Source organism: Gallinula chloropus, assembly GCF_964237585.1.
Source record: "Gallinula chloropus genome assembly, chromosome: 2".
Lineage (NCBI taxonomy): Eukaryota > Metazoa > Chordata > Aves > Gruiformes > Rallidae > Gallinula > Gallinula chloropus.
In genome coordinates, this window is record NC_140086.1 from 112,546,396 (window position 1) to 112,573,887 (window position 27,492).

Genomic DNA, 27,492 nt, shown 5'->3' on the forward strand with positions numbered 1-27,492 from the left:
TGTGGAAGTGGGGAGTTGATCTGCAAAGTGACGATTATTCCACTTGAAGTTGGAAGTGATCTATGTAGCCTGGCATGAGAGAGAACACTGAGTGGGCTGCAGGGTGGTGGTAGTTGGGGTGAGAATCGTGATTTTGTTCAGGGGTCAGGATCTTGAAGTTCATGATAACTTGCAGCTTGAAAGTCAGGATAATTAACATAGGTTTCACTGCCAAGGTCTGTCCATGCCAGTGATGGTGAATTGATGTAATGAGCTACATCCAAGTGGTTAGTGAGAAGAACAAAGTAATTATCAGCAGACTTATGTTGTCTATATGGGGATTTTCACCTTCACTGCAGAAGTTTTGGGAGACCACAAATCAAAAGTGGTTGAAAGTCTTTCACCTGGTGTCTGGAAGTAGAGGTCCTGCATCTGTGAAGAACAGGATGCATTCACTTGGCACCAGGAGAAGTGACAATGTAGCTTTTAACTGTCTTAGTACAGGAAGGGACCTCTTCTGCTGGCCAAATGTTGTGTTGTCATCCATTGGGCATTTCTGCTGGTGTGGACGTGAAGAGTTGGGATAACATAGTGAGAAAACTCTGATCGGTCAGGCCAGTCAACCTCCCCAAGCAGCCAGCACAGGTGAGCTGAGTCAGCCTGGGCTGTTTTCCATGCCACCTGGCATCACTTCCCCACAAAAGGGGCTGGCTGGGGAAGGGTAGGGGTTGGGTGCTACCAGGACAGTCTGAGAGTGGCAGGCACGTTGGGTTGGTCGGTCAGTGGATTGGTCCTTGCATCATGCAGCACTCTGTAATCCTCAGGTCGGTAAGGTACTCTGTGTTGTCACTGGGTGTGAGTGTAACTGGTCATTATTGTCCTACTTTCATGGTGATTTTATCAGTAAACTGTCCTTATCCCAATCCATGGAGGCTCTGACTCTCTCCTCTGGGAGTGAGCGAGCAGTCCACAGGCTCAGCCACTGGTTTGGGCTGAACCACCACATCCACACAGATTCCACACCCACTGCCCCCACTTCCCACCATATGAGGAGTTATTTCTCTTTCTTTGAAGAGAACATCTTTACCCCATTGAATAAAATAGGGAGTTTATCCCTGTGAGCAGGCAATCCCTAGGATCTGTGCTCATTTTCTGACTTTTTCTGCCTCCCTCAGCAGTACTCCCATGGTGTGGAATCTGTTTCCTGGGTTGCCTCACCCGTAGGAAAGACCAGATGGCTGTATTTGGGAGATGTTCACGAGATGCAACCCCTTCCCATCATGCAGGATGTTCATGATGTGCCTGAGGAATTGAAGAACCACAACAGGGGTGACACCAAGGAGGTGGCATTATTTCAGTAAAAGAAGATGAACTTGCCTGCCTTCAATCAGAGGCAGCCCGTGCCTGAGGGGAAATGACTAATGTTGCCCACTTTCCCAGGGCAGGACCCAGGACATGAGGGCAGAAGGGAGTGCTTGTTGCTTTCCAGTGGCATCACTCTAACAGTGCAATTTCAGCTACGGCCAGAAACAGGCTTGCAAAATGCTGAGCTGCATGGTACTCCCTGTTGTAGCCTTCTCCTTTCTACACTGAGCACGGAGAACTTTAGCTAGAAATTTGCTTTTGTTTTCCTGATCCAGTGTACTGTTTCCTCCAGATATTATCTGAACTTAAAAAGTGTGACGTCAATTGAGGTTCCAGAATTTCCAGTATGAAATCCATCTGCTGGAGGCTTTTATTTATCTTTTGTCTGCTTTTGAGTAGATTGAGCCAGATCAGTGTTTAATCATGATTAAGCCCATTGTAATCTCCGTTCTTTATAAAATCCCTCTCGGAGCAGAGCAGGTTGGTTGGTTGTGAAAGGTTATCCCTGGGAGCCTGTCAGGGTTTGGAAGAGGGGTGCTGTTCTCCATTTGCAGGGGTGAGCATAGACACGTCGCTTCTTGCCTACGTGGATATAAATACGTCGGGGTGTGCGTTTGCTGGGGCAGTTGAAAGTGAGCTGTAATGGGCCTGGACATGGAGCAGCTGGTCACATGAGGCCGTTTGTCTGGCCCGTCACCATTTCCTCAGTGTAAGCACCAAGTGGCTGCCCATCCAGTCAATGCTTGCCTGCAGGCAAACGTTATTCCCTGTAAGCTGGCACTGGCATGGAAGCTACTGGCAATATAGAATCATAGAATGCTTTAGGTTGGAAGGGACCTTTAAAGGCCATCTAGTCCACCCCACCCTGTGGTAAGCAGGGACACATTTAACTAGGTCTGGTTGCTCAGAACTCCACTGACCCTGACCTTGAATGTCTCCAGGGATGGGGCCTCCACCACCATTCTGGGCAACCTGTTCCAGTGTCTCACCACCCTCAGAGTGAAGAACTTCTTCCTAATGTCTAATCTAAACCTACCCTGCTCTAGTTTAAAACCATTGCCCCATGTCCTACTGCTACCTGCCCTCACAAACAGTCCCTCCCCAGCTTTCCTGTAGGTCCACGGAGTCACTGATCACTCAGAGTAAAAGGAGATGATTCCAAATAGTACATCTGAGTTTATTTTAATTCTTTTTCTCACCTCATTCCATATTACATACCCCTTGGCTCTCCAGCACACTTCCTGCACTTCTCCCTATCGCTTTCCATTGCTTGTTTATCTAGGTGCAGGTAATAGGGGGGCAAAGTCTTTCTTTCAGACTTTGCCCCCTGGGGATAAGGGATTTCAGGGTGCAGAGAAGTACAACTGTTATTGGGAGGAAACCATTTTTGGCTGAGTGGAGCTGGAAATAATGTTGAAACCATTTCTTTACAATCTGGGAGGCTTCTTATCCCACTAAGTGGACTTAGAGGCCCTGCAGCTGTACAGCATTTGCTCCTGGCCTTTCAGTTCTTTCCCTCCTTTCTGCCCTCTAGGAGGGATCTAGATGGCTACAAGGTTAAGGAAATGTGCCCATGGACCTTATGGCTCTGGCCAGCCCCATGATGATTTCAGTAGCTCTCTGCAGGGAACCTATGACTACATTGTTTTTCCAGGCCCCTCTACTACAAACTGTCATCAAGTGGTCAGCAGCATTGGAAGCACAGGCTCTCATCTACTAGTATGTCTGGCATCTTTGACTTGGCAGTCTATGGCTTCCTTATGAGGGCGAGCAAAGGGGCTGGTGCCCATCTCCTCTCTTTGGTGACCAGTGATAGAACCCAAGGGAATGGCATGAAGCTGTGACAGGGGAGGTTTAGGTCAGATGTTAGGAAGAGGTTCTTTACTGAGAGGGTGGTTGGGCACTGGAATAGGCTCCCCAGGGAACGGGTTGCAGCACCAAGCTTGACTGAGTTCAAGAAGTGTCTGGACGATGCACCCAGTCCCACACTCTGACTTGTCTGGCCCTGTGTGGAGCCAGAAGTTCCTCAGTGATCCTTATGGGTCCCTTCCAGCTCAGGGTATTCTGTGATTCTATTTTTTTTTTTCCATTTAGTTGCATTGCCCATCTATTTTCTGATGATCAGTGGACTTCAATAAAGAAAACACTAGAAGCCACACAATACACATCGCTGGGAGAACACAGGCAGCTCTTAAAATGCTGTCGTTTAGGAGGTGTCCTCTTCTTCCCTTAGAGGATGGCTGAGCCTCGCTCTCTGAGAGGTGCTGGCTCAGGGACTGTGTGTTGTACTAGCTTGGCATTGTTTTCTGAGGCATCTAGTCCCATCCATGGGCAGAAGCCAAATGCATCCATTAGTAAAAATATTCTCTACATTTCCAGAATAAGAAGAAACAGAAAATATGTGTTTATCAATTCTAGCCTGTGTTTCAGGTTTTGTTTGTGGGTGATGGAAGTAATAATGGTCCTTATTAAGTCCTTATTCCCTGTCTGTCTTCTAAAAGATGACAGAAGGCAAAGTAGTTCATAGAACAGGACCAGTTCTGAGTAGTCAGCAATTTTGGGAAGGGTGTGGGGTTTTTGCTTTTCAGTAGATTGACATCACAGCAAGAGTGTTTTAATGTCAGCCCAAACACTGTTTTGGTAGTTTACGTGGATGAAGTAGCACACATGCTCTCTGTGGGGAGCCACAGCCCATTGCATCAGATAGAGCAGAACCTTGGTCAGGGTTGGAAGACAGACCTGTAAACTCTATAGAGGGTGAGCTAGTAGGGGAAGATAGAAAACTCGTGCAAACCTAGGAATAAAGAAGGTGCTATTTCAGAAATGAGTCAGTATTGAACTGGGCCCTTTAAGGGCTAGAGGTGTGAAAAAGAATGTAGATGTGTATGAGATTTAAAAAAAAAAAAAGTGAGATAAGTCCTAATGCTGGCAGCCTGAGATCCTCCTAATAATAAGCATTGGAAAAAATAGAAGTAATGGAATAGGATACGAGACGGATTTAAATAACTGTACAGGAGGTGGCACAGTGTTCTGTACGGTGGTGTAATCAGTGCCTGGAGAAAGAATAAATACTTGAGGCTGGCAGTGGTTGTGAGTGGTATTATAGATTTTTCTCTTCCTTGTTTTTGTGTTCTTACCATGGGAAAGAATGCTTGCTCTAAGCAGAGATGGAAATCAGTTGGGGTGAGCAGTAATGCTAACAGTAGGAAAGAAATGGATAACAGCAAAATGCCCCATGAGTAACTATTTTTAATGTAAGCTCTGTAGAAGTGGCCAACCCATGACCTTGTAATGATGAGGGCTGTGCCTTTTTCCTTGTGTCACAGCAGTTTCCTTATAACGCTGTTCTTCCTCACAGAACCACAGAGTCATAGGGGTTGGAAGGGGCCTCAGGAGATCATTGAGTCTAACCCCCCTGCCAAAGCAGCTCCCTAGGACAGGTCGCACAGATAGGCGTCCAGACGGGTCTTGAATATCTCCAGAGAAGGAGACTCCACAACCCCCCTGGGCAGCCTGTCCCAGGGCTCTGTCACCCTCACTGTAAAGAAGCTCTTCTGCATATATTCCTCCTTCTCATACTGCACGTCAGCACACTTCCCTCTGTATTACCAATAGGTATATACCAGCACCATACAATTTAAAAAAACCCCACAAACCCCACAAAAAACCCCAGTTCATTTGGCAACACCTCTAGAAATGACTAAATTTTTATCATGGGAGTGAAGAGTCCTACTTATGTGCTTAAGCAGCTTTCCTTGATCAATAACATTCATAACTGTAGTTTCCCCATTCCCTTCCAGTTTTGTTTGTCCTTCTTTTGTGTTATCACATTTCCTTTCCTTCTCCTTTCCTCTGGCTGAAGGAGGAAAGTCAGGAGATTCAGATAAATAGATACAGGTGACTGGTTGGGGTTTTTTTTTTTGTTTGTTTTTGTTGTTGTTGGGTTTTTAATTGGTGAACAGGAAACGAATTCTTATCACTTTTCGGTCTCATGTTTCATAGGATGGTTTTCTATTTGCTCTCCATAGTAAGGGCTAGGTTCTGATAAACTGATTTTGACCTCATGTCCTGCTGGTTTCTGGGTGAGTAAGGTTGTTCTCACGGTGGTACGGTTTTACACCGCGCCGCAGTAATCGATTGACCTCCTGAGTTTCGTGTTTCATGGGAAAATAATCAGCCCAGGGATTAAACAGGGGGGAAAAAAAAAAAAGAAAATATATATATACAAAAGTGAGGTTCCCAGGAAGCCACTGACACCTGGCTGCCCGGTGCCTTATATCTAGTCCAAATGCAGCTCAGGTCTCCAAACATCTGCTTCATAGTCCATGGCTGTAACAGGTCAACACGAAGTACGTGTGCTCTGGGTAAGTGTTCAGCAGCTCACTCCATGCACGACTGGGATCCCTCGGTGTCGGTCACTGCTTGAAGCAGTAGCTGTAGTTACACACTTCTAGTCGTGTGTAGCTGAAGTACCCGATGCCGCGTTGCTCTAATAACCTCGGTGGTACCTTCCCTAAGTGTGCACCAGTGTTCCCAGAGAGGTAGAGGCAGCAAAATGTAACTTGTCTTCTTCATTTGGAAATAAAATCTTTGGAAATAATGAGTTGGGGGAAAAAACCCCAAACCTTGGAAAAACACCTGAGCATTTACAGCAGGCAACATAATGATAGGTAAATAATTTGTTTGTGGCGGAGCTATGATTTTAGCAGAGCTAACCAGTTTTCAGAACTGATTTCCCTGCTGCCTTTTGGTTTTGTTTGTTCTTCCTTTGTTTTAGCACACTTTCCCCCTCCTCTTTTCCTCTGGCTGAAGGCAGTGTGCAGGTAAGGGGAGGCAGGTCCTGGCAAATCAATACAGCTCACTGTTTGGTTCGTGACAGTGTAGTGAAAGTGTTTGAACTCAACCACTCATCTCTGCTACAAGCAGCCTGATGGAAAAGATAGCCTTAGAGTCATGAGGACTTCTTTTTATTCTTCTTTATATCCCATGGGTTCCCTTAACATGCCATTAATGCTGTTAATGGTTATACTGCCTACTTATGGAGAATAAAACGCTCTCTTGAAAAGGTTTCAGGAATAAATTGCAAAGATTTGTGACCACACTTGACAGCCTCTTGAGCCTTAATTCCTGTATTTTGTTTAAAAAGAAAAAAGTCCTTAAGGGTATGAAAGGAAGTAGTCAGGAAGTGCCTTCTGCAAAAACACATCTGTCCCGTGAAGTACAAGGAAAAAGCTCAGCTTGTGAATGGAATTATGAGAAGTTAAGAACCCACAAAACCTCTCCTGCTTGGAAGCTGGCAAATGTTGGTGCTTTCTTCCACAGGGAAAGGGCAGCATGGGTTTCCACCAAGCATCTATGAAGACAGCTTCCTATTAAATTGCAAACTGCCTGTGAAAGATGTTACGTATCCTATTTTGACAATAGGTGGTTGAGCATCCCGTAATTCTTCAATAGTGGCCTCCCCCACACACCAGGCTTAAAATACCTTGTGGGAGTTACTGGCTTGCCTCTTTCAGTTGTTTTGTTGCTCTGCATCAAAGGTTTCCGTGTCTTCCTTTTGAAGATCTATAAAAAGACACTGTTTATATAAATAATCACTTTTGTTTAGGATGAAGGTAGAGGAGCATGGCAGTGAATGATCTGCATTGTTGTCCTGGGAACAACACTGTGATTAAAGGCGAGCAGAAAACTGGTTTTATGGGCTGCAATCTGCTTTTTTAATCATGTTTTCTCAGATAAAGAAAGTAATTTCCTCTTAGATATCACAAAGAATTAAGCAGTTGGGTGACTGTGGTGAGCTGTAATTCATCTGGGAAGGCAGTGTAGAAACTCACTGCTAAATTTTTTTCCAAAATAAGGACTCAGAAGGGAAAGCAAATAAAAGGAAAGTGAACTTAATGCTCCTACCACTCCCCAACCAATCCTGTAAAGCTTGACTTTAAAATAAAAAGATTTTAAAAAATCTGATTTGATTCAAACAGATTCATATATGGAAACAAATAATTACACACTTTTGATAATTGAGATAATGTTAAGCTTATCAGCATAATTATTTCCTCCACATTGACGAAGTACAATGGGTGAGTAACACAGCAGCTGCAGGAGAGGTGTGTGTCCAGCTGGATTCACATCGAGTGCTGGTTCAAAACTGGGACAGGCTCCCTTGGAGGGTGGCAGGAGGGGCAGATAAGCTTTCTAGGAGTAACTCTGTGGCTGCTGCACTTTCAGTAGATTGGTTCCTTATCTTTTATTTTGCTTTTTTTTTAATCCTAGAATTTTTCTCCTAAACTTTATTATTTTATTTCTTAAGCTCTTACTTCCTTGTAGAATTATGTGAAGTTATGTACAAGAGGGAGAAGTAGAAAACTTCTAATGCAGATGTATAGATATGGCTGAGACCGAAACGGATTCTTTGAGGGTAGTTGTTATTCTTTGAGAACAGTTGTAATTATCTGTCTATCAGACCCCTCATCCACCTGCCAAGTTCTGCTTGCCTTTATGTGATATCAATACTTGAATGGCAGAAGCAATAAATATTATGCAGACTTGAATGAAGTCTTCCTAGAAGGGACTAGTTGAATGGGCATGTGATGAATGTTATAACATAGGGGCACTCCCACTTTCCCTCATATTATTTACATGGTTCCTCTGAAAAGAGTTTGTAAGTGCATCCCCCATGCCATTGGATGCATCTGTTTCTTGTGTGTGTATTTTTTGGCTACTTTTGCAAACTGGAAAGGGATGCACTTGAGGGAAAGGCAAACCTCCAGGCCTGGATCTACACAAGGTTGTCCAGGGCCCCATCCAAACTGGCCTTGAACACCTCTGGGGACGGGGCATCCACCACCTCTCTGGGCAGCCTGTTCCAGAACCTTACCACTGTCTCTGTAAAGAACTTCCCCCTAATATCTAATCTAAACCTTCCCCCCACTTTAGGTTTAATCCATTCTTCCTCGTCCTGCCATTGTTGTCAGTGAGAGATGAGATCCAACATTGACTCTCTGTTTCAGGCCTTAGCCATAATAACTCTTCCTTCACTGGGGTTGCATTTGGCTATAGGGGAATCCAGATCTAACTGAAAGGCCTGGTGCTTCTCTGTGTCCTCTTCCTTTGTTGCTCCTCCCAGGGGAAGGGGATGCAGTGCTGTTTGGCTGCAGAAGTGTGTTGAGCATGGCCCCACTCCATCGTGCATCCCTTCTTGCCTTGCCTTCCACTGCCATGTGTGGCTGCACCAGAATAGTCCTGAAGCCTTTGACCTTGCCTTACCCCGTTTCATTAGTCAGGTAGTAAAATCCAACACCCACAAATGTCTCCGTCTGCGAACTCTGCCTCTTCCTCCTCGTGAACGTCATCTAATAAAACACTTTTTCTGGAGCACCGGTGTAGAATCAGGAAGCTTTACTTGAAAACCAAAGGTGTTTATTTTAGGTTCTCAGAAATATTTGTAAGTTTTCTGCTCCCAGCTTTCTAGGTCAGGCTTCATTAGGGTGTGCCAACTGTAGCTGGATCCTGTACGTGGTTGATTGGATTAGGATTACAGGTATTTGAGCCTGATTTTTCATTTGGAAATAAAAGTACAGTCTACTCAGATGAATAAAGAAAAGAAGGGACAATGTGTGTTTAATTCCACGATGTGATTTTTAGCTCATCTGATACTTCATGTTGGGAAGGCTTATATATGTGTGTGTGTATATATATATACACATATAGAGAGATATATAATATATACACATATATAGAGATATATAATCTTTTTTAAAGGTATGGATTAAAAAAGAGCAATGCCAGCTGGTCTCATGGAGCCACTGACAATTTTGTTGTATCTTCTATCAGAAATGTATTAGATTATGTTTCAGGAAGGGAGTTTTATTGGAGAGGGTTGGGGGGCTTCTCTTCAAGTGCCACTGTGCGATTTGCAAGGCCTGTCTCAGAGCTCTTCAGTTTAGCCTTTCCTAAAGATCCAAGTCCCTCACTGGGAGATCAGCTGCAGCACACACAGAACAGCCCTTAACCTTGGTGTTAAACAGCCTGAACTGGCAATTCCTGCAGTCCCTGAACTAGTACTGAGAGGTCCCTCAAAAGTAACGGGGAAGTGAGCCTACTGCCAGATGACTCTTATTTTTCATGTGCAGGTATAGTTTTCTACTTCAAGATTTATCCAAGATCTACAATTTGGAAAAAAAAGCTGATGAATTGTGAGCTAACAAGAGTTCAGCTTTTGGGTTTTGTTTTGTTTTTTTTTTTTTTTTCCTTTTCCTAGTCAGGGTCTCCTTTTCAGCTATTGCCAGCTCCTACACTTGAACATAAAGTGTCTTTCGTCATGATGATGACAAATCTTTACTAATACGACACCTCAACATAGCTGAAATGATAAGGAATTGATGTCAGCTTTGAATGCATCTCCGGTACTCATTAGAACTCCTCCCTCTAGTGCCTATTAAAAAATAAAGGCACTCCTCACCCTCTACAGCCTCTGTTCTGACTCCTGGTCTGAAACGAATGTGACTTTCAAAGAGGAGTCACTGATGAGTAAGGAATGTGTAATTTATTAAGCCCTAAGACATTGTTTTCCTGGATCACATTTATTTTCCTCAGGGTTTCAGAGTAGCCTACCCTCTCTCCTCCAGCAAAAGATGCTCTCCTCCAGGGAGGTTGCTGGCTCAGTGTGGTCCTCAGTGCTGGTACGAAAGGAGTAAAGCTTGACAGGCACATATATTCAGGAATGAGTGGTGTCGTCATGTGGAAAAGATGACCCTGTTGTTCCTGGTTTAGGACTGGCTGCACAAATACCACTGCAAGAGAAAACTAAGATTAACCAGGGCATCCAGAACAAGAGGTGGTGAGATCTGCTCATGGGCTGCTGCAGGGTGCTCGCTGGCAGCTCTCCTGGTGTGCAGAGGTACTGTACTGGAGGAGATTTAGCCTAGATGCTCTTGCTGTCAGTGCTTGGAGTGTCTTGGGAAGGCGGGTAGGTGTGTCAGGGAGTCTGTCACTCCCGTATGCTCTTCAGCACTGGCCAACCCAGCATATGTTTTTCCCCCTGCTCCCAAATTAGTCCAAGATCCCTTGTCTTCCCCTCCCCAGACCCTCCTCAGATGTGCGTTTCCCCAGTTTCTTCCAACTGCCCTCTGCTCTTTTCCAGGGTCAGTCATAAGCTCATTCCTGCACCAGTCTCTGCTTCCTGAGGGCCTGGGAGCAACAGGCACCGGCTCCTTATCAGGGTGGACAAAGAGCAATTATGTCTTTGGATCCTCCCTTCTTGGGAAAATGACGTGTTGCTGATGAACAAAGGCAACAGGGCTGGTCCCAGTTCCTGGGGTGGTGGCCCAAGGTTGATGCCTTGCACTTCAAATGGGGGCAACGGGCAGGTACCTGCCCCCATTTGGAGTGCAAGGCGTCAACCTGGCACCAGGAGCAACCACGGGTTGCCTGGAGCCTGGTGCTGCCATGTTCCTGCTCCTTGGCAGCACTGCCTGTCTGACACAAAGTGGCACCCAGCTGCAAGAGAGACGGTGGTGGCATAGGTGGGATACAGGTCACCCTTGGAAATGAGTCCTTGTGCTGGTGGCAGAGTGGTCCGTGTGTGAGTTTTGATTCCGTACATGTAGGATTTAATGAAGCAGCTGATTGAATTTCAGGAGACTTGCACCCTGAGAAGATCTAGAGAAGAACAGAAAAGCAAACAGAGAACTTTTTTTTTAGAAGGATTTTGGAAGGAGGAAAAAAAAAAGTAAAAAAACAAAAAGTTGTTCTGATTGACCAAGATTTTAATTTTGATTTTTCTTTGTCACTTGAAGATCTGCCCCTCGAACGGTTCAGCGTAGCTCTGACTTAGTTTTGCAAAGGAGGGAAGGAATTTTTTCATTCCCTATGTGGACTAGGAACTTGTCTGTGTATTTTCACTGTACAAGGCAAAACATAATGTTTGATGTCGGGTTTTTTTGTGGGCAGAACAACACGATTTGAGAAATGCCCTTCTCATTTTAGCAAAGAAACCTGTGACCTAAGCAATTATACTGTCACAGCTTCCAACTCTGCATGCCTGTAAGCCCTGGGAAATGGGCACAGATTAAAGTCAGCTGCTGTAGGTCAAGCTCTGCATTGCTGCGGCCGGACCCAGAAGGGGCTGATGGCTTTTTTTTCTGGACAAACCGTGAAATCTTGTTTGTCCTGTTTTTGTTTGAGCAAAGTTAAATCAAAGCCTTAAGAAAATCAATTTGAAGGGAACAAAATATTCCAACTGGTCGAGTGCAGATGCTCTCTTTAATAAAGCGACGGTTTCTGTAGGATTTATTCAGCCCTGTCATATGCTTGGTGCTGCCTGGACTCTCTAGGCAGCTGCAGCCCAGAGATAAAGTTAACCTCCTTTGTCACGTTACAGCTGAACTCCTAGTTTCAATAGGGGTTGTTTGGGGTTGGTTTTTTTTTTTGCTGATTTGAGTTTTTTAAATGTTGGAAGAAGACTCATTCACCAAATTAACACTGTTTAAAGTCATCAGAAAGACATCAGGAACGAACAATTGCTGCTGCTGGGATTTGTTGTGTTTATTGGGGCAATCAGTTGCAAGCAGAGCTCCATTCCCAGGCCCTGCAAACGCCCTGGGTGCCAGTGTGTAATAGATCAGCCCAGCCCTAGCGCTGCCTGAAGGTGTGTAACGGGCAGTAACGCCGTGTGTTCGTGAGGCATCTTGAATCGGAAGCCCCAGCCAATCTCTGCGCCTTAGAAAATGGTGCCAGGCTTTTTCTCTTTGGTTGTGCAACCAACAGGACTGTGTCAGCCTTCTGAGGCAAAAAAAGGGTTGCTGGGTGTGTGAATCTGAGATGTCATTGCTTACAGCTTTAGGCTTCAGGATGCTGAACTTGCAGACAAGGCAGGTAATGGAAGAGCAGGGTTTGATTTCTATTTTTGAATCGCAGAATGATAGGGGTAATGCTTGGCAATCAGTTGAGAGCAGACCTCTGAGAGGGACCTCTGGAGATCATCTAGTTCAGCCCACTACCAGAGCAGAATCACCTAGAGCAGATCACACAGGAACGTGTCCAGGCGAGTTTTGAATGTCTCTGGAGATGGAGACTCCTCAACCTCCCTGGGCAGCCTGTTCCAGTGCTGTCACCCTCACAGTACAGAAGTTCCTCCTCATGCTTAGGTGGAATTTCCTGTAATCAAATTTCTGCCTATTGCCTCTTGTCCTGTCACTGGGCACCACTGAAAAAAGACTGATCCCATCCTCCTGTCACCCACCCCTCAAGTATTTATAAGTATTGATAAAATCTCCCCTCAGCTTCCCATCAAAAGGTAAAATAACATGAGAATAGTTGCCCCATCTTTTTGCTGATACCCATGTAGGAGACACTTATATCCATCTGGTTTATCACTGTAGTTCTTCGAAGTGTTTGGCATGTCCCCCTGCAGAGAGTTGGTGTGTACAGGAGGTTATTGTTTGCCTTGAAAATCCTTCTTCATTAAACTGCTGCCTTAGTTGGAGGCACGTTCTGGATGCAAGATTTTCTCTGAAGATAATCCTTCGCTGTGAAAGCCTCCGTGTTTCAATGCAGGGAAAATCCCTGCTGCTGTTTTGCAGCGGTTGCTTTTTACAAGCCCCACATCGTGCAGCCCCAGCTGCTGCCTGCACATCTTTCTGCGCAGCCGGGGCATTCCGCTGCCTCCTCTCACTGACAGCATCCAGCCCATGTCTGCCTGGACCGGACCTCTGCTCTGCCAGGGGCTGTAGCTCCTGTTAATCTTTTTTTTGAAACTCATGGCAAAATGTATTCCATACTGTCTGCCAGATTTTCCAGGGCATAGCATGATTATTGTTGTCATCATTGTTACTATTATTATTGATCTCAAGATGTTCCCCAGGTGTACTTGGAGGCTTTTCACGGTGACCAAAGTTACAGTATCCCAAATAATAATGTTGGGCATTAGGACTCAGCCTGTATCAGGACTCTGACTGTGTGCTCGGGAGCATAAAGGCGTCTGAGTGCTGTGGCTGTGCAGCAGAGCCCAGGAAAACAAATGCCTCTGGGGAGCATCAGGAGGATCTGGTGGGTGTGTCTGTAAGTGTGCAGCCCATCCCTTCGTTCACGGGGAGTCTCCAGCATGTGTCCGTGGTGCAAAGTCAGAGGAGCCTCAACCCCAAAACACCAGCTATTGAGCTTGGCCTACACCCTTCCCTTTGTGCTGTGCTGGCAGTGTCAGTGCTGGAGTAGAGCCAGCCACCCTATGGGGGGCTTCCTACCCCCCCAGAGGATTCAGCAGCTGTTTGTGAAGCCCCTTCGGGGCGGGGGGTTGGGATGCTGAGCAGTCAGCATCTTTGGAGGCAGCACAGAGGAAACCCCTTTCCAATCAAACAATTAGCTTTGGAGAAAAAAACCAAAACAAACCACAAGAGTCTGAGGGTGAAACGTTCTCCTCGCAGCATTTGCACAGAGTTATTTTAATTTTTATTTATCTCCAAGTAGTGTACAGTGGGGGGTGAGTCAGCCTGGGATGTGGCCCAGACCACCTCCTTTGCGAGCCTTCAGGGAGGGCAGAGAGCACAGCCCGTGCTCCACGTGCTTACCAATGCCTTGCTACATGCCTTATTTTGCAATTTTTAAAAATCCCTACAAAGCTGATCTTTTCTTTTTTTTCTCTTTTTTTTTTTTTCCCTTTCCTCCCTCTCTAGTTTTGTATGGAGCTGAACCAGCCGACGCTGCCAAACATCCGCAAGTGGAAGGGCCCTAGAGGATGTTGGAAGGGTGTTGTTTCCGAAAAGCCCTCAGGCCAGCTACACAAGGTACATTAATCCCTAAGTCTGAACTTTGGCTTTGCTTTTTCTTTCCTCTCTCTAACCAAGGACATACTTTGAATGTTTAAGGCTAAAACACTTTCCAAATCCTTTTTGGCAAGCTTTGCACCTCTTGTTTTTTAAGCTGACTGTTCCTATAGCTTGCAGTTCGACCCTGTGATTGATTTTTGGGAAGAATTGTTTTCCTGTGGCATGCATGTCAGGAGGAAGGTGTGTGTGTGTGTTTGGGGGAGATATGGTGGGTAAAAGCAGTATAGAAATATAGGAGAAAGGCCACACACCAGGACAAGGAAAGAATCCTTGTGTTTACCCCTGGCAGGCTGCAGTCCTCCTGAATATTTTTTGTGCCAGTCCCCTCAGCTTGTCCCCAGGCACAGCACCCGCTTTTCCCATTTTCCCAGTCTGGAAGTGAAGACCCGGCAGAGGGGCCGTGCAGCCCCATTGCCGTCCTCACCTGGCAGGAGAGTGTATCTTGTGCATTCCCCAGGGCGCTCTGCGGGCGTGTGGGAGCTGCCGTGGGCTCCGCATGACACCCGCTCTGTGCTGCGCTGTGCTTCTCCCTGCAGCCCCTTCTGCTGCAGGGACACGTGTCTAAGTGTCCTGCGGGCAGGTACCCGTTTATAAGGTGTGGACAGCCCTTGGCAGTGTGTGAGGTACAGCCACATGGGGCTGGACACCGCTGATGGTGCTCCCAAAGGGGTATCTCTCTTCCCCACAGCCTCCCCACCACTTTAAGGGAGCTGCTGAGTTTCCAGGGCAAGGGTTCCCTCGGGCTGCAGCCTGTTGTTTCTGAATGAGATCACTATCGTGACGCACTGATGGCAGCGTGATGTTGTTGTGGGGTGGAAGCAGGCGCTGAGACCTGTCGTGGAGTGAATGCTGCCCAGCAGTACATGGCTGTCTTCATCTGCTCTGAGCATGGTCGTTATTAAATGTAGGGCTGCAGTTGTATCCCATAACCACTCTATGTTTCCTTGATTTTTGCTTTTCCAAATCAAATTCCATAACCATTCACTGCGTTTGGACGGATGTTTTGGGAGGTGTAGCTCCTTTTCTTCTCCTTCGAAGTAAAACCCAAGAATGAGAAAAAAAAATTCCCCAAACACCACCAAACTAAAACCCACCACCTAAGCAGCACAAGGATTGGACTGTGGTTACCACTAGAAAGACATCGAGGGTCTGAATGTTTCCAAGTTTTAACACAATTTACACTTAATTCCAACGCAGAGTGCAGGTTCCCTTCAGGACATTTTTATCCCTGGCTGGAGCTTTCCTTTGGGATCTGCTGTGAGGCCAGATCATTAAAACACTGAGTTTAAAAAGTTGTGCAAAGTCGTTTCTTCAGCTTTTTCTTTTTTTCCAAGAGTTATTAGCAGTTATTATCTCAGACTGCCTGTGTTAAACCCAGAATCTCTGCTCAGTTCCTTCTAGCACTGTATTTCCAAAGATAACAATGAAAGTTTTCACCATGGGCTGAGTAAATAAAAGTCATCACCTACCTTGCTTTGCTGGTAGGGACGAAAGGATGAGCGGTTCCCAAAATTATGGGAGAAGCCTGTGGCCAAGCTGAGAATAGAAATGTTGTCTCTTGACTCTTCCTTTTAGCTGCTTTAACAGAAGTTGGGCTGAGCCAGGAACCCTCTGCAAAACCAAAAAGCCTCTTGTAGCCCTTGGGTTAGTTGAACACTGGGTCTGAACACTGTGTGCACAACGATGTAACACGGTGGAAGCCTGTGTGTAGCAGCTTCTGCACAAGCCGATCTCAGGATGCTCTACAGGACTAAATAATGCAGAAAGGTAGATGGTGCTTCAGGGTTGGGCTTCCACATGTCCAGGGCATTCAGCCTTCAAACATGCAGTGGCTTTTGACCACCACGTTGGTGTGAAATCTGCAACCAGGAAATAGCAAATAGCTGCTGACAGCAGTTCTGTTGTTCGGCACCTTTTCCTGTAGCAGTTTTCAGACCTCAGGCTTTGCCTGGTGGAATAATTTTGGCAGTATTTTAAAGGTGAGTTATCTAAAGGAGCTACCAAAGGATTTTAGCCAACCATAATAGTTTCTTTCAAGGCTCATGGGAAGTCAGCAGAGCAGGTAATGCTTGTTTATTGCAGCTGAAATGGAAAAAAACCTCTTCCTTGCGATGGATTTATCTACAGTTCACCGAGGGAAGCGGGTTTGAATGATACTGAGGAACATAGTGTCTGGGTGACAGGAAGAGAGGCCGACAGGTTTCAAATTAGATATCACTGCTGGTGCAGCTGGGATGGGAAACTCTCTGAAAATAATCCCTAAAGCCCCCACGCAGCGTGACGGTAACAGAGCTGAAAGGAGTGGAGAGCATGAAACATTTGAGCTAGAAAAGAGACAGACAAGATTGACAAGGCTGAGAGGTCTAGACCAGATTTCACACCAAGAGACAGAAGGATTCCCAGATATTTTTAGCATGTGGGAGACAGAAGTCTGTGAGGTGCTGTACAGCGTGGGGGGAAGGAACAACTGCGTGCAGCATTGTCTAGCACGGGCCCTGTCACCTAGTGGGCCCACGAGGCACCAAGCTTGGGGTTAGACAAAGAATTCTATAGGTAACACACTACCTCATGCCAGAGGCAGCATCTTTCTCTTTCGCCCCCATGGTGCTCCACCTGTACAAGATAAACCAGCTTATTAAATCCTTGGCTGGAGTGAGCAGTGCTGAAGTTGCCTGGGTGTCTGTCAGTCAGTGTTACAGGCACGAGGGGCTGTGTGTGGCAGGGCAATGTGGGTTGCAGCTCGGCGCACTCAGTTTTCAAGCGAGGCTGCCCAGGGAGCCTTCCTCCCACATCTGGTGGGGCTTTTGGCCAGGGTGACATAAAGAAACGTTTCTACCTTTGTCTTTATCTCTTGCTGATAGCCTAGGATGCTGTTTCTCTTTCACACTCTTGCACAGTGTGTGGGGCTTCCTGCCCTCAGCAGGCACCAACCATCATCTTTAACTGCCTCTGCATATTTGGGGAGTGATGTGCACCACTGCTAATACCACTGGTGGTACTGACACTTGCAGGAGAAAGCTTCACCTAGAGGGATGAACTTGGACAGAATGTTTTGCTTTTGCCTTTTTACCACTAGCATTTCTCTTTCTTTTTTATGTTTTAAATGACAGGGAGTTGAATATTCTGGCTTCCTCTGGGACACTACAGCTGGCATTGAACTGAAAGATGCTGCATCTCAGGAGAGTGCACAGACTAATGGCAATGGGAGGCACTCGTACCCTCACCCTTACCTCGCACATTTCAAGGTAACTGCTGGTGCACCAACTGACCCTTACAGTGCTGGGCTTTTATTAAAAAAAAAATGGGATGAGAAGCTGGAAAGTCACACAGTCTTGTAACAGATAAAGATTTGCATGAGGGTCTAACCTATCTCACTGCTTCAGCACTGCCTCATGGCTTGGTACTAGGTCAAAGGCCATGAGACCTACCATACAGAGCCTTTATGGGTGTGGCAGATGACCAGAATCAGTCCTTTCTTCTGCTCCCATGGGAGCAAACACCCCTGTAAGGCAGCACTTAGGCACATGAGGGTTGGTGGATCTTCCATAGCATCCACAGACACCGAGAGTGACAGGAGTCACCAGTCACTTCATTGAGCTTTTACCAAATTAACATGGCAAAAATGAGGCGCATGGCCAGCCAGAGCCAGCCCACAGGGCTGTGGTTCTTGTCAGTGCCACAAATTATGAGTGGAGAGGGGTAAGCATAGTCAGAATGGATATGTAAGTACAGAAGGCACAGTGCTGCCGTAGACTTGGGCTGGTCTCTCACACATTGCTGGCATACTGCAGAGTTCCCATTTCAAAGCTGTTTCACTAGGCTGAAGCCATGTAAAAGAAGATCATGTGTTTTGGCTACCAGTGTTGTACATGTGCTTGAGTGAGCATGCAGCCCCCTTCTCCTCATAAAGGTGGTGATGGAGGGGCCCGGTTTGGGGAACTGGACATCTCAGGTAATGTTTTCAGAGAAGCATTAATAAAATAATTACAGATAAATAAATTATTCTTGATAATAAAAGTTAATTGGTAGTGTAAACAAGTGACTACTAGGGGCAAATATTACTCATGCCACATGACAAAATGAGTCCCTGAAGGTAAGCAAAAGATTGCAAGGAGCCAGCAGCTCCTTTCAAGGTTAATCTCTGTGGCGGGCCAGAGCTAATCACAAGAGAGTTGTAATTAGCCCATGTAATGACCACAACATTATATGTAGCTTATTAACAACTGTTTTTTTGCATAAACTGATTTTCATAAGCAGCCAGCTCCTTTCTGCAGCTGTAGTGGAAAGAAGCCGTTTGCTTATGCAAACCACCTTCCCCAGAACTGAAAGGCTGTTGCAGACAGAGCTGCAAAACGCTTTTCCCCCCTCCCATCCCCTTCCCTTCCCCCTAAAACCAAGACCAACCAAAACACACCACGCACATAGCGAGTTGAGTCCTTGTCACCCAGGGTCACTACCAAAAATACTGGGAACAGGTGCTTGGTTTTGCACTGTGACCTTCCACGCCCTGTCTGCATGGCACTGATGTCTCCATCTTCCTCCCCCAGGTTGGGATGAATGATCTAACGCTGGTTAACCTTCACCTGGCCTTGTCACCCTCAGCAGGAGAGAATACCGGGAAGAACCACGACAGCCACAAACTGGCAGCCTTTGCACAGACTTTGCAGGAGACTCTGAAAGGTAACAGTGGTTTTCTTCCTGCCCACTCTCACATGCACGCTGGTCATCTGAGCTAATGAAAGGGGATTTTGTTTTAAAAAACCCAAAACTGTCTCAGTGCAGGTTTCACAAATATCTTTATCTGCTTTGAGTTGTCATTACCTAAAGGGAGTAGACAAACAGGAGGGGAATCAATTTTTTAAAAGGGTAGACTATGGCAGGACAAGGGGGAATGACCTAAAGCTAAAGGAAGGAAGGTTTAGATTAGGTATTAGGGGAAAATTCTTTTCAGAGAGAGTGGTGAGGGGCTGGAACAAGCTGCCCAGAGAGGTGGTGGATGCCCCGTCCCCGGAGGTGTTCAAGGCCAGGTTGGGTGGGGCCCTGGGCAACCTTGTGTAGATCCAGGCCTGGAGGCTGGTGTCTCTGCCTGTGGCAGGGGGATTGGAACTCTATGATCCTTGAGGTCCCTTCCAACCCAGATCATTCCATGATTCTGTGATTACTGGTGTTTGAATTTGCGTGATCCATAGCATGGCAAACGTGCTTTTCCCCTGATCATTGTCTTACAGTCTCTCCTGGTTAACACACAGCACACAAACAGGGATCCTACTGGCTTTGACACCATTTTTTCAAGTGAAGTTCCTCTTGGTTTTCTGGTAGTGTAAGAGCAAGTTCAGCTGAATTATAATTGTAATGATAAAAAAAAAGACATCAGGGTTAAGACCTTACTTTAAGTGCTTTGTGGAAATGACATCTACACGTGATAGCAGAACACAGCTTAATGACTTTTTTTTCCCCCCACAATAAATAGATTTTCTATATTTACTTTGGGATAATTGAAAGCCCTTTGGAAAACCCAGTGCAATTCAGGAGATGGCTGCTAATGAGAAGAGAGAGATCAGCAACTGAATCCTGCATTGGTACCTGGGTGCAACATGCAGGATAATTGTGGTGTTTTCAAATAAGCTGCTCTGGTTTATTACCAGGATGAGGGACACCGGAATTCAGACCTGAACTTGGGTAGTCTTAATTGCCAGCTGAATTTCTTTGCTTCATTTCTCAGAATTTGCTTCTTGTTTTGAATCTTGCGAATTAAATTCAAGTTTCCTACGAAGCAGAACAGCATCTTTCAGATTCTAAGTGGTGCTGGTCTTGTTAGAGGGGTAGAAAAATCTCTCCCTTCCTCTACCATTTAACAGGGAGGTGAAAAGAATGACAAGGTTATGTGCATGATGATTTTCAGCTTTGGCCTGGGTTAGTCATGTGGAAGCTTTAATATCCCTCTTGTGTAACAGGAGAAGTGTTGGCAGTTTTTGTGCATGCTCCCTTGTTTTTCCCTTAGAGTTGCAAGAAGTCAGTCAGGGCTATTTTTAAGTGCTACTGATTTAAGTATTTGTCCACACACCTTGAAATGGGAAAGGATGGAAGTAAACAAAAGGACCGTTTGTTTAATCCCCAAAGGCTGAACTGAGACACAGATAAATGTGCAGCTCTTCTGAAATGAACAGAGTTGCATTTCCCCTGCATCTAAATTTAGGCTTCTCTTTATCCCATGTTTTTATTTTCATATGGTGGGCACGTTACCAAAGCGTGCTTGTTCTTGGCTTAGTTTTTCACAGGGGGAAGATTCGGCTTCCTCCAGACTTGTGGGATGCAGGTCTTGTTTCCTAAACCAACTGGTAGCCCACACGTGTTACTTGAAGAGCTGAACTGCCCTGCCAAAATCAATGTCACGCTCTAAATTACCTTCTTGCAAATCAATCCATAGAATACTGGTGATGAAGATTTGCCTGTGGGTACTGCAGTAAATTAGAGCTGCTGCTCCCGTCTCACTAACAGACACCTACTTCATTACCTTTCATTCTCACAAAGAGGTGCTTGAGCTTCTGAGGAAATTTGGATATGACCCGTAGCCCTCTGTAATGTGGAACAGCAGTGTCCCCTTATTTCTCCTGTGAGACCAGTGGGTCCTAGTTCCTTTTTCTCCTCTTTCTTTCCCTTTCAGCAGTACCAGAGAGATGTGGTGGCCCTTGGCTGCTCATAGCTAACGCTCTGCAGCAGCCTTTCTGCCTTCTCTCAAGCACTCCACCTGTTCATCTTCAGTGTGATGACTGTGGGTGGCACACAGATGCTATTCTGGATGTGCTGGTAGAGCTTGGACCCAGGCACTAGGGTGCTGACTTAGTCATCTTCTCCCATCTGGCTTGGCCATATTCCACATGCATCAGCCAGTAGGCTTAGAAGGCCTTTGAGAAGTGGTAGGGAGCCTCTTAGCAGCCTGTGAATGTACCATCACCTCCTCCTCAGCATCCATTTCTCACTCTCTCCAGGAAGGATTTAGGGGCATAAGGGTCTGTTTAATTCATGAGAGGAATCGCTCAATGCACAGGGAGGTCAGGGAGAGTGTCCTACAGGTGTCTGTCTGGACTGCTGTGAAGCAAAGGAGGCATTCCTGGTGCCTGCAGGGAAGGAGGTTTTAGTGCTGCAGACTTTCCACAGGCACTGAAAGCCCCTGAGCTGATGGTGTTGTCATACCAGCGCTCAGCTGCTGTGGCACAGGGCTGAGCTAAGGCAGCGCTTGGCTCTGCTGGCCAAGAGCCACCCGCAGACGCTGCTGGATGTCCCTGGTCCTTCAGTCAAATTGCAGATGCATTTGCAAACAGACTGGACTATTCCCTCACCGAAAGGAGTTCTCCTCTGGCAAGGGCAGGGTTGATTTGAGCATGGTGGGTCTCAGTGCGGTAGCGTGGGAGCACCCCGGGAGGTAATGGAGATGTGCCTGTTGCTGGAGGCTGGCTGTCACCGTGTCCCATCAGACAGAGGCTCTGGGTCCTTGTGGGACAGTGTGGTCTGTGAGAGGGACCTTTGCAGCAGCAAGAGCTGGGCTGGTGAGGGAGCACTTGCTGAGGAGTCCTGGGGGAGAAGGAGGAAGATGATGGGACTGCATCAGCTGAGAAGCCTCTGGCCCAGGCAGCCTCTACTGCCCAGTCCTGAGGAGAAGGAGGAGGAGCGAGCCCTGCCAGCATCAAGCTCTCATCTCTTGGGTTCCCAGAGACCTTGAAGATCATCTAGTTCCATCAGAGCACCAATAACATTATCTCCATCTTCTTCCTCCCTCCCATCTGATTGTAACTCTGGACATTGTGACTGCAGATTCTGATCAGTTATCATCCCTTGTTGTGGGCAAGGGCACAAGTTTTTATGGACCTTTTGTTCAGTTTGGCCACCAGCTGTTGGGGCTGAGACCCCAAGCGCTGCAGCTGCTGGGCAGTGGGTCCACCCTCTGCCTCTGCCAAGGGACCAAGGGGCGACCGATTAGGTGCAGCCACACGCTCCAGAGGGTCCAGGCAGGTTTGCTTCCATCCCTCCCACTGCTCGAGGTCTGTTGGGGTTTCAGGGGGGCAGATGAGACACGAAACTGCTGTGATGCTGATGTGTGGTGTTGCTGTTGCAGCAGCAGGCTGAGTGTGAGCCAGGACAAGGGGAAATGCAGTTGGTGGTGATCTAGAAAATTGATGTTATCAGCTTTTCCTCTGTAGCACAAGGCTGCCTGGCCTTTTCCCTGGTGATTCGTGGTCATGGGGAGCCCCAACAGCCCCTGTGAGAGGAGACCAGAAGCAATCCTTTCCCTCCTCAATGACAGATTGAGCTTGGGCTTCTTTGACATGCCCCAGCCTTTCCCACCTGTCAGCTTTACACTGTGTTACGATTTGAATCTTAGTTACTCAGCATGCAGAAGTTTTAAGTGAGTGAGGAATACTGTGATTCCTTCCCTGGGTGTGTTGCAGTCTCGCTTCTTCCTTCCTTGCAAGCACACAGCCAGGAGCTGGGTCATTCAGCCTCTGCTAATCTTAAACCATCCAGAATGGAGCAGTCAGTTAAGGATTGCACTCATGTGGGGTTTTTCCAGAGATTTTTCATGTCAGGGAAGTAGGCTGTGGGATTTGCTGAGAGAAGTGTGAGTATTTTAAGGCTAGATTAGATTTTGTGCAGGATCAAGATTAGTGCTGTTGAGATTCCTGACTCTCTGTCAGTTTTAAACAGCAGCCCCCAAGGATGTGTGCCAGAGGTTTCTGTAATGACGTTTCCCAGCTTTCCTGGCCGAGCTGAAGGCATGGAAGGAGCTGAGTTCTTCCTGGGCTGTTAGGCAGGTGTTAGTCCTGAAGGACTGAGATGATGTGGTCACATTTCGGGCTCCCCAGTCCTGCCAAGCCAGAGATCTTGGGTGTTTGTGATGAGATATGTGCTAAGGAGGTTGGTGGCCCTGCCTGTGGCAGGAGGGTTGGAACTCTATGGTCCTTGAGGTCCCTTCCAACCCAGACCATTCTGTGATTCTAAAACTGCCAGCTCCCAGCAGGAAGCACCATAGTCCCGATAGGCACTGATTTTTCTTTTGGGTTCTGATGGAGCTCAGGTAGCTCAGGTTCAGATTTGGGCGGGGGGCGGGAGGGGTGTTTCTTTTAAAGGTGTCGTGCCACTGCCCCAAACACTTTATAAGATCCTATTTAAACTCCACGTCGTTTCCAATACGATTTGCGACTTGCAAAGGGTAAAGAAGCCCCAGTTTCCCTCTCTCTTCATTGCCCGCCGGCATCTCAGCGAGTGGCGTGTTTGGAAGCATTTGGTTTTGTACTGTGCCACCCATGTGGCTGCTTCCCTGCCCTTTCCCAACGCACCTTCCATGCATGGAATGATTTTGCTGTTGAACCGGCGCTCCCTCTCCTGGCTAGCTACTTCCACAGCAGCAGCACGAGGTGAGGAAGTTTATCCAGGAGCACTAGGTATGGGAGAGCCATCGGTCCGTCCGCCACATCTCCTCCCACACTTCTATCCCAGGAAGGAGAGAAAGCTTACAGACTTTCATCGTTTTCTTCTCTGAAGTCAGCTTTGGGATAATTTTTGTTGTGTTTGTGCCTCCTTACTCCTCCTGCCATACCAAGGTGTAATGCAGCAGCATTTACAGGTTGGCCATGAGCCAGCAGTGTGCCCTGGTGGCTAAGAGAGCCAATGGGATCCTGGGGTGCATCAGGAGGAGTGTGGCCAGCAGGTCAAAGGAGGTGATCCCTCCCCTCTACTCTGCCCTGGTCAGGCCCCACCTGGAGTATTGTGTCCAATTCTGGGCTCCCTGGTATAAAAAAGACAGGGATGTTCTGGAGAGAGTCCAGAGGAGGGCTACGAAGATGATTGAGGGCCTGGAGGTCAATCTCCCCTACAAGGAAAGGCTGAATGAACTGAGGCTGTTCAATCTTTGGAAAAGAAGACTGAGAGGGGATCTGATCAATGTTTATAGATATCTGAAGGGTGGAAGACAGGGAGCAATGGCCAGCCCCTTTTCAGTGGTCTGTGGGGACAGGACAAGGGGAAATGGCCTCAAGTTGAAGCACAGGGGGGGTTGTGGGGTCTCCTTCTCTGGAGACATTCAAGACCCATCTGGATGCCTGCCTGTACGACCTGTCCTAGGGAACCTGCTTTGGCAGGGGGGTTGGACCTGATGATCTCTTGAGGTCCCTTCCATTTTTTGATGACCACTTCAAGTCATTTGCTTTGATTCTTTGAAAACTCGGCCCTAGGCATCCCAAAGTAGTATCCCATCAGTTGTCCAGGCAAAAGACAGCTGCTTGTGGAGCCATCTTCTGCCATCAGGGTTGCAGGCTGCTCCTTGGGCTTGTTCCCTGTCACTTCTTAAATGCAGAGGGTAAGAATGGGCACAGCACTTTGGGGACTCTGGTATATACCAGCACAAGGCTGTGTCTTCCTGGGATCCTCACAAAAGCCTCCTTGACTCTCACAGCAAATCTAGAAAAAGACAATGTCAGGAGAAGTTAAAGTCAATCTGTGTTTCTTGCAGGAAAAAGAAAAGGAAATAAACTTAAACCCCCCTAAGAGCAGAACTGCTTGTCTTTGGGCTTGTCCCTGTCCATGAGTCAGACAACGGACACCAGTACCAATGGGATGGTACTGGCTGGGTTTTATTGTCATGAAGAGAATGGCCATGAGGAAACAGCCAGTGAAAAAGGCTTTAAACAGCATTTCTTTCAGGAGTTCAGAGTAAAGCCACCTTTACTATTCAGTACTTGTGGTTCTCCTCCTCCTGTTTACCCTCTCTCCCTCTTGTAAGGAGGAATGGGTGTCCATTCCTCCCACTCATTTCAGTTTTTCCTGCTTCCTAGGAGAAAAGGATGTGATCATCCTCGGGGATTTTAACCAGGCCCCGGACAGCAGCGACCATGACATCCTGAGGAAGGAGAAGTTCCATCACTTGGTCCCTTCCAGCACCTTCACCAACATCAGCACAAAGAACCCACAAGGGTCCAAGTCGCTGGATAACATCTGGATCAGTCGGAGCTTGAAAAAGGTGTTCACAGGTAAGGCTGCCTTTTAGTGAGGCCGAGTAGCCCTGCCTCGGGTCAGCGGAGCGCGTCACGCCTGTGTGACGTCACTCACCTCCTTCTCTGTGATCCTTTTCCCTCCAGGCCACTGGGCTGTTGTGCGAGAAGGTCTTACAAACCCATGGATCCCCGATAACTGGTCCTGGGGTGGGGTGGCTTCGGACCACTGCCCCGTGCTCGCTGAGTTTTACCTGGAAAAGGACTGGAACAGGAAGGAGGTGACGCGGAACGGCAACGGGGTGACGGTTGAACGCAGTGACTCCCACGCTAAGCACGAACGATGACGTGGACTTGGAGGTGCCTCTTCTGCTCCCCAGGGAGCTGTTGAGGGCTCTGTTCGGTCGTGGCTCAGCGGTGGAGAGGGTTGACTCCCCTTCCCCCTCCTTCCCGCTCTCCTCCCCACGTCTGGAAAGCATCAGCACTTGATTTTGGTGGCCCTGTCTTTGTGGCCCACCTGGACAGTTGTGGGGTGTCTCACAGCAGCGGAGCAATCTGCAGCTTTTTCTGGGGACACGGTGGACATTTTCATGCCTGGAGAGTTGGATGAGAATTGTACAGAAAATAAAGTGTACTTTTAATACTGTCCAGAACCTTTGATACAATGCAGCCGAGCAGGGCTTTGCTGTGAGGGTGAGGGGGGAGCTGCGGTTGTTTTCCTTTGCCTCCTTGTAAACTGAGGGAATAAGAGACGCCCCAAAAAAAGAGACACCATGGAAACTCTTGGTAAGTCACAGATGCCATTCAGCACTTGCAAAAGCTGCTGATCCGTACATGACCTGAAGTGAGGCCTGAGCTGGAGGGACCACTTAGCTTGGAGAGGCCCCAGTCCTCTGCAGCCCTGTGTGGATGTGGGCATCTCTCGTCCTTCCTTTCCTCTTTATGTTCCTGTCAGGGTGTGCTTTGCCCTGGAAGGACTTCCTGAAGCTTGGTTTTGGCTTTTTGTTTGGCATGCAGCAATCAGTACTGGGGTTTTATGCTGCACCTTAACCTTCAGGAGCTGGGAAACCACCGACTTGTCCCTCTGCAGAACCTGATCTGCTTCTCTAGTGCCCTTTGCTTTGCTCCCTGTTGGGTATCTCACAGGAGTAGCCCATGTCCTCTGGACCTGCAGCTGGCATCAAAGAGATGTAGCTCTGAGTCTCTGCCTGGGAGTCAGTGTTCTGAGCATGGCTCTGCACTGGGGAGAAATAGGTCACGTATCGGTGGGAGGTCTATAGATGAGCACACATTCATGTGACCACTGCAAAGGCTGGTGCATGTCTTGCATCAACCTCTGGCCATCAACTTTTTAGGGAGTTCTCCCTCTGGAAGACCAGGCAGCCATGCATTGCTTTCCTAAGCTTTGTTGCTGCTTAAGCCTGGTCTATGTACCTCAATAAGGAGTCTAAATACAGCGTATGGCCACTGGGCAGAAGGCGGGGATGGGGTCTGCTTCTAAGGAGGCTGGCTTCTGTGCATGCCCTGGGCGGGGAGGACTTCAGTCGGTGAGCTACCACAACAGCACTGGGGATGGAGTGTTGAATTTCCCACCTACACCCCACCTTTAAAGTGGCAATTAATAAAAAGTGATCTAGAAGGGAAACACCTAAGGACTGGATAAAGCAATTCAGCATCTGCAGAAGAAATAGGCTGAGTGTGAAAGGTGCTGAGCTGCCCACCAGCCCAGTGCCTTCTGCCCAGGGTCACCTGTTTTGCTGCTGCATGGCAAGGAAAGCTCTCCGGCACCACTCACTGGGGTATGAAGGGTCTTCCCTGCTACTCCTGACAGCGGTGCCACACCAAAGGAGACGATGTAATTGAGGGGTTTAGAGCAAAACACTATCAGGATCCTGTAGGATTTTCATTATTTCAGCTTTCTGAAATGTCATCTCATTTCGGGTAGCAGCAGCTGAATAAATTCAATCACAAACACAGACAGCTGAAAATGTCAAGCATATTTTCTGACCACACAGAGAACTAAACCTGGAGTAAGGTGGGGTAGTCCAGGTGTGACTCTCAGACTGAAGGAGGTTTCAGTGACACTTCAAGAGACCAAGTGAATGACCAACTGTTCAGAGCATCAGGCCCAAAACAACTTACTTTGACTTGCTCAGTGTTCCCTGTTGGAAATCAGAGAGGCAGCCATTTGTCCCTGGTCATTAAGGAAGCCAGTGGGAGAGCTTAAACCCAGCCTTCATTTGGAATCCTTGCTGCTGCTTTGTCCTTTTCCACCAGGCAGGATTCTACTGCCCCCCCCCCTTTAATTTGAGCGGCATCGGATCCCCCAGGCAACTCTC

General features: G+C 47.3%; 1 protein-coding gene across 1 annotated transcript in view; it reads left to right on the forward strand.

Annotated features, from left to right (window-relative positions):
- Positions 1 to 25,799, forward strand: part of EEPD1 (endonuclease/exonuclease/phosphatase family domain containing 1) — a 67,766-nt gene extending 41,967 nt beyond the window's left edge. Inside the window, exons 3-7 of the mRNA XM_084280528.1 lie at positions 14,016 to 14,126; positions 17,279 to 17,413; positions 18,716 to 18,848; positions 24,998 to 25,192; positions 25,301 to 25,799. Of these exons, the coding sequence (XP_084136654.1) occupies positions 14,016 to 14,126; positions 17,279 to 17,413; positions 18,716 to 18,848; positions 24,998 to 25,192; positions 25,301 to 25,500 (774 nt within the window). The 3' untranslated portion in view covers positions 25,501 to 25,799. The remainder of the gene's footprint in view (positions 1 to 14,015; positions 14,127 to 17,278; positions 17,414 to 18,715; positions 18,849 to 24,997; positions 25,193 to 25,300) is intronic.
- Positions 25,800 to 27,492: the final 1,693 nt, after the last annotated feature.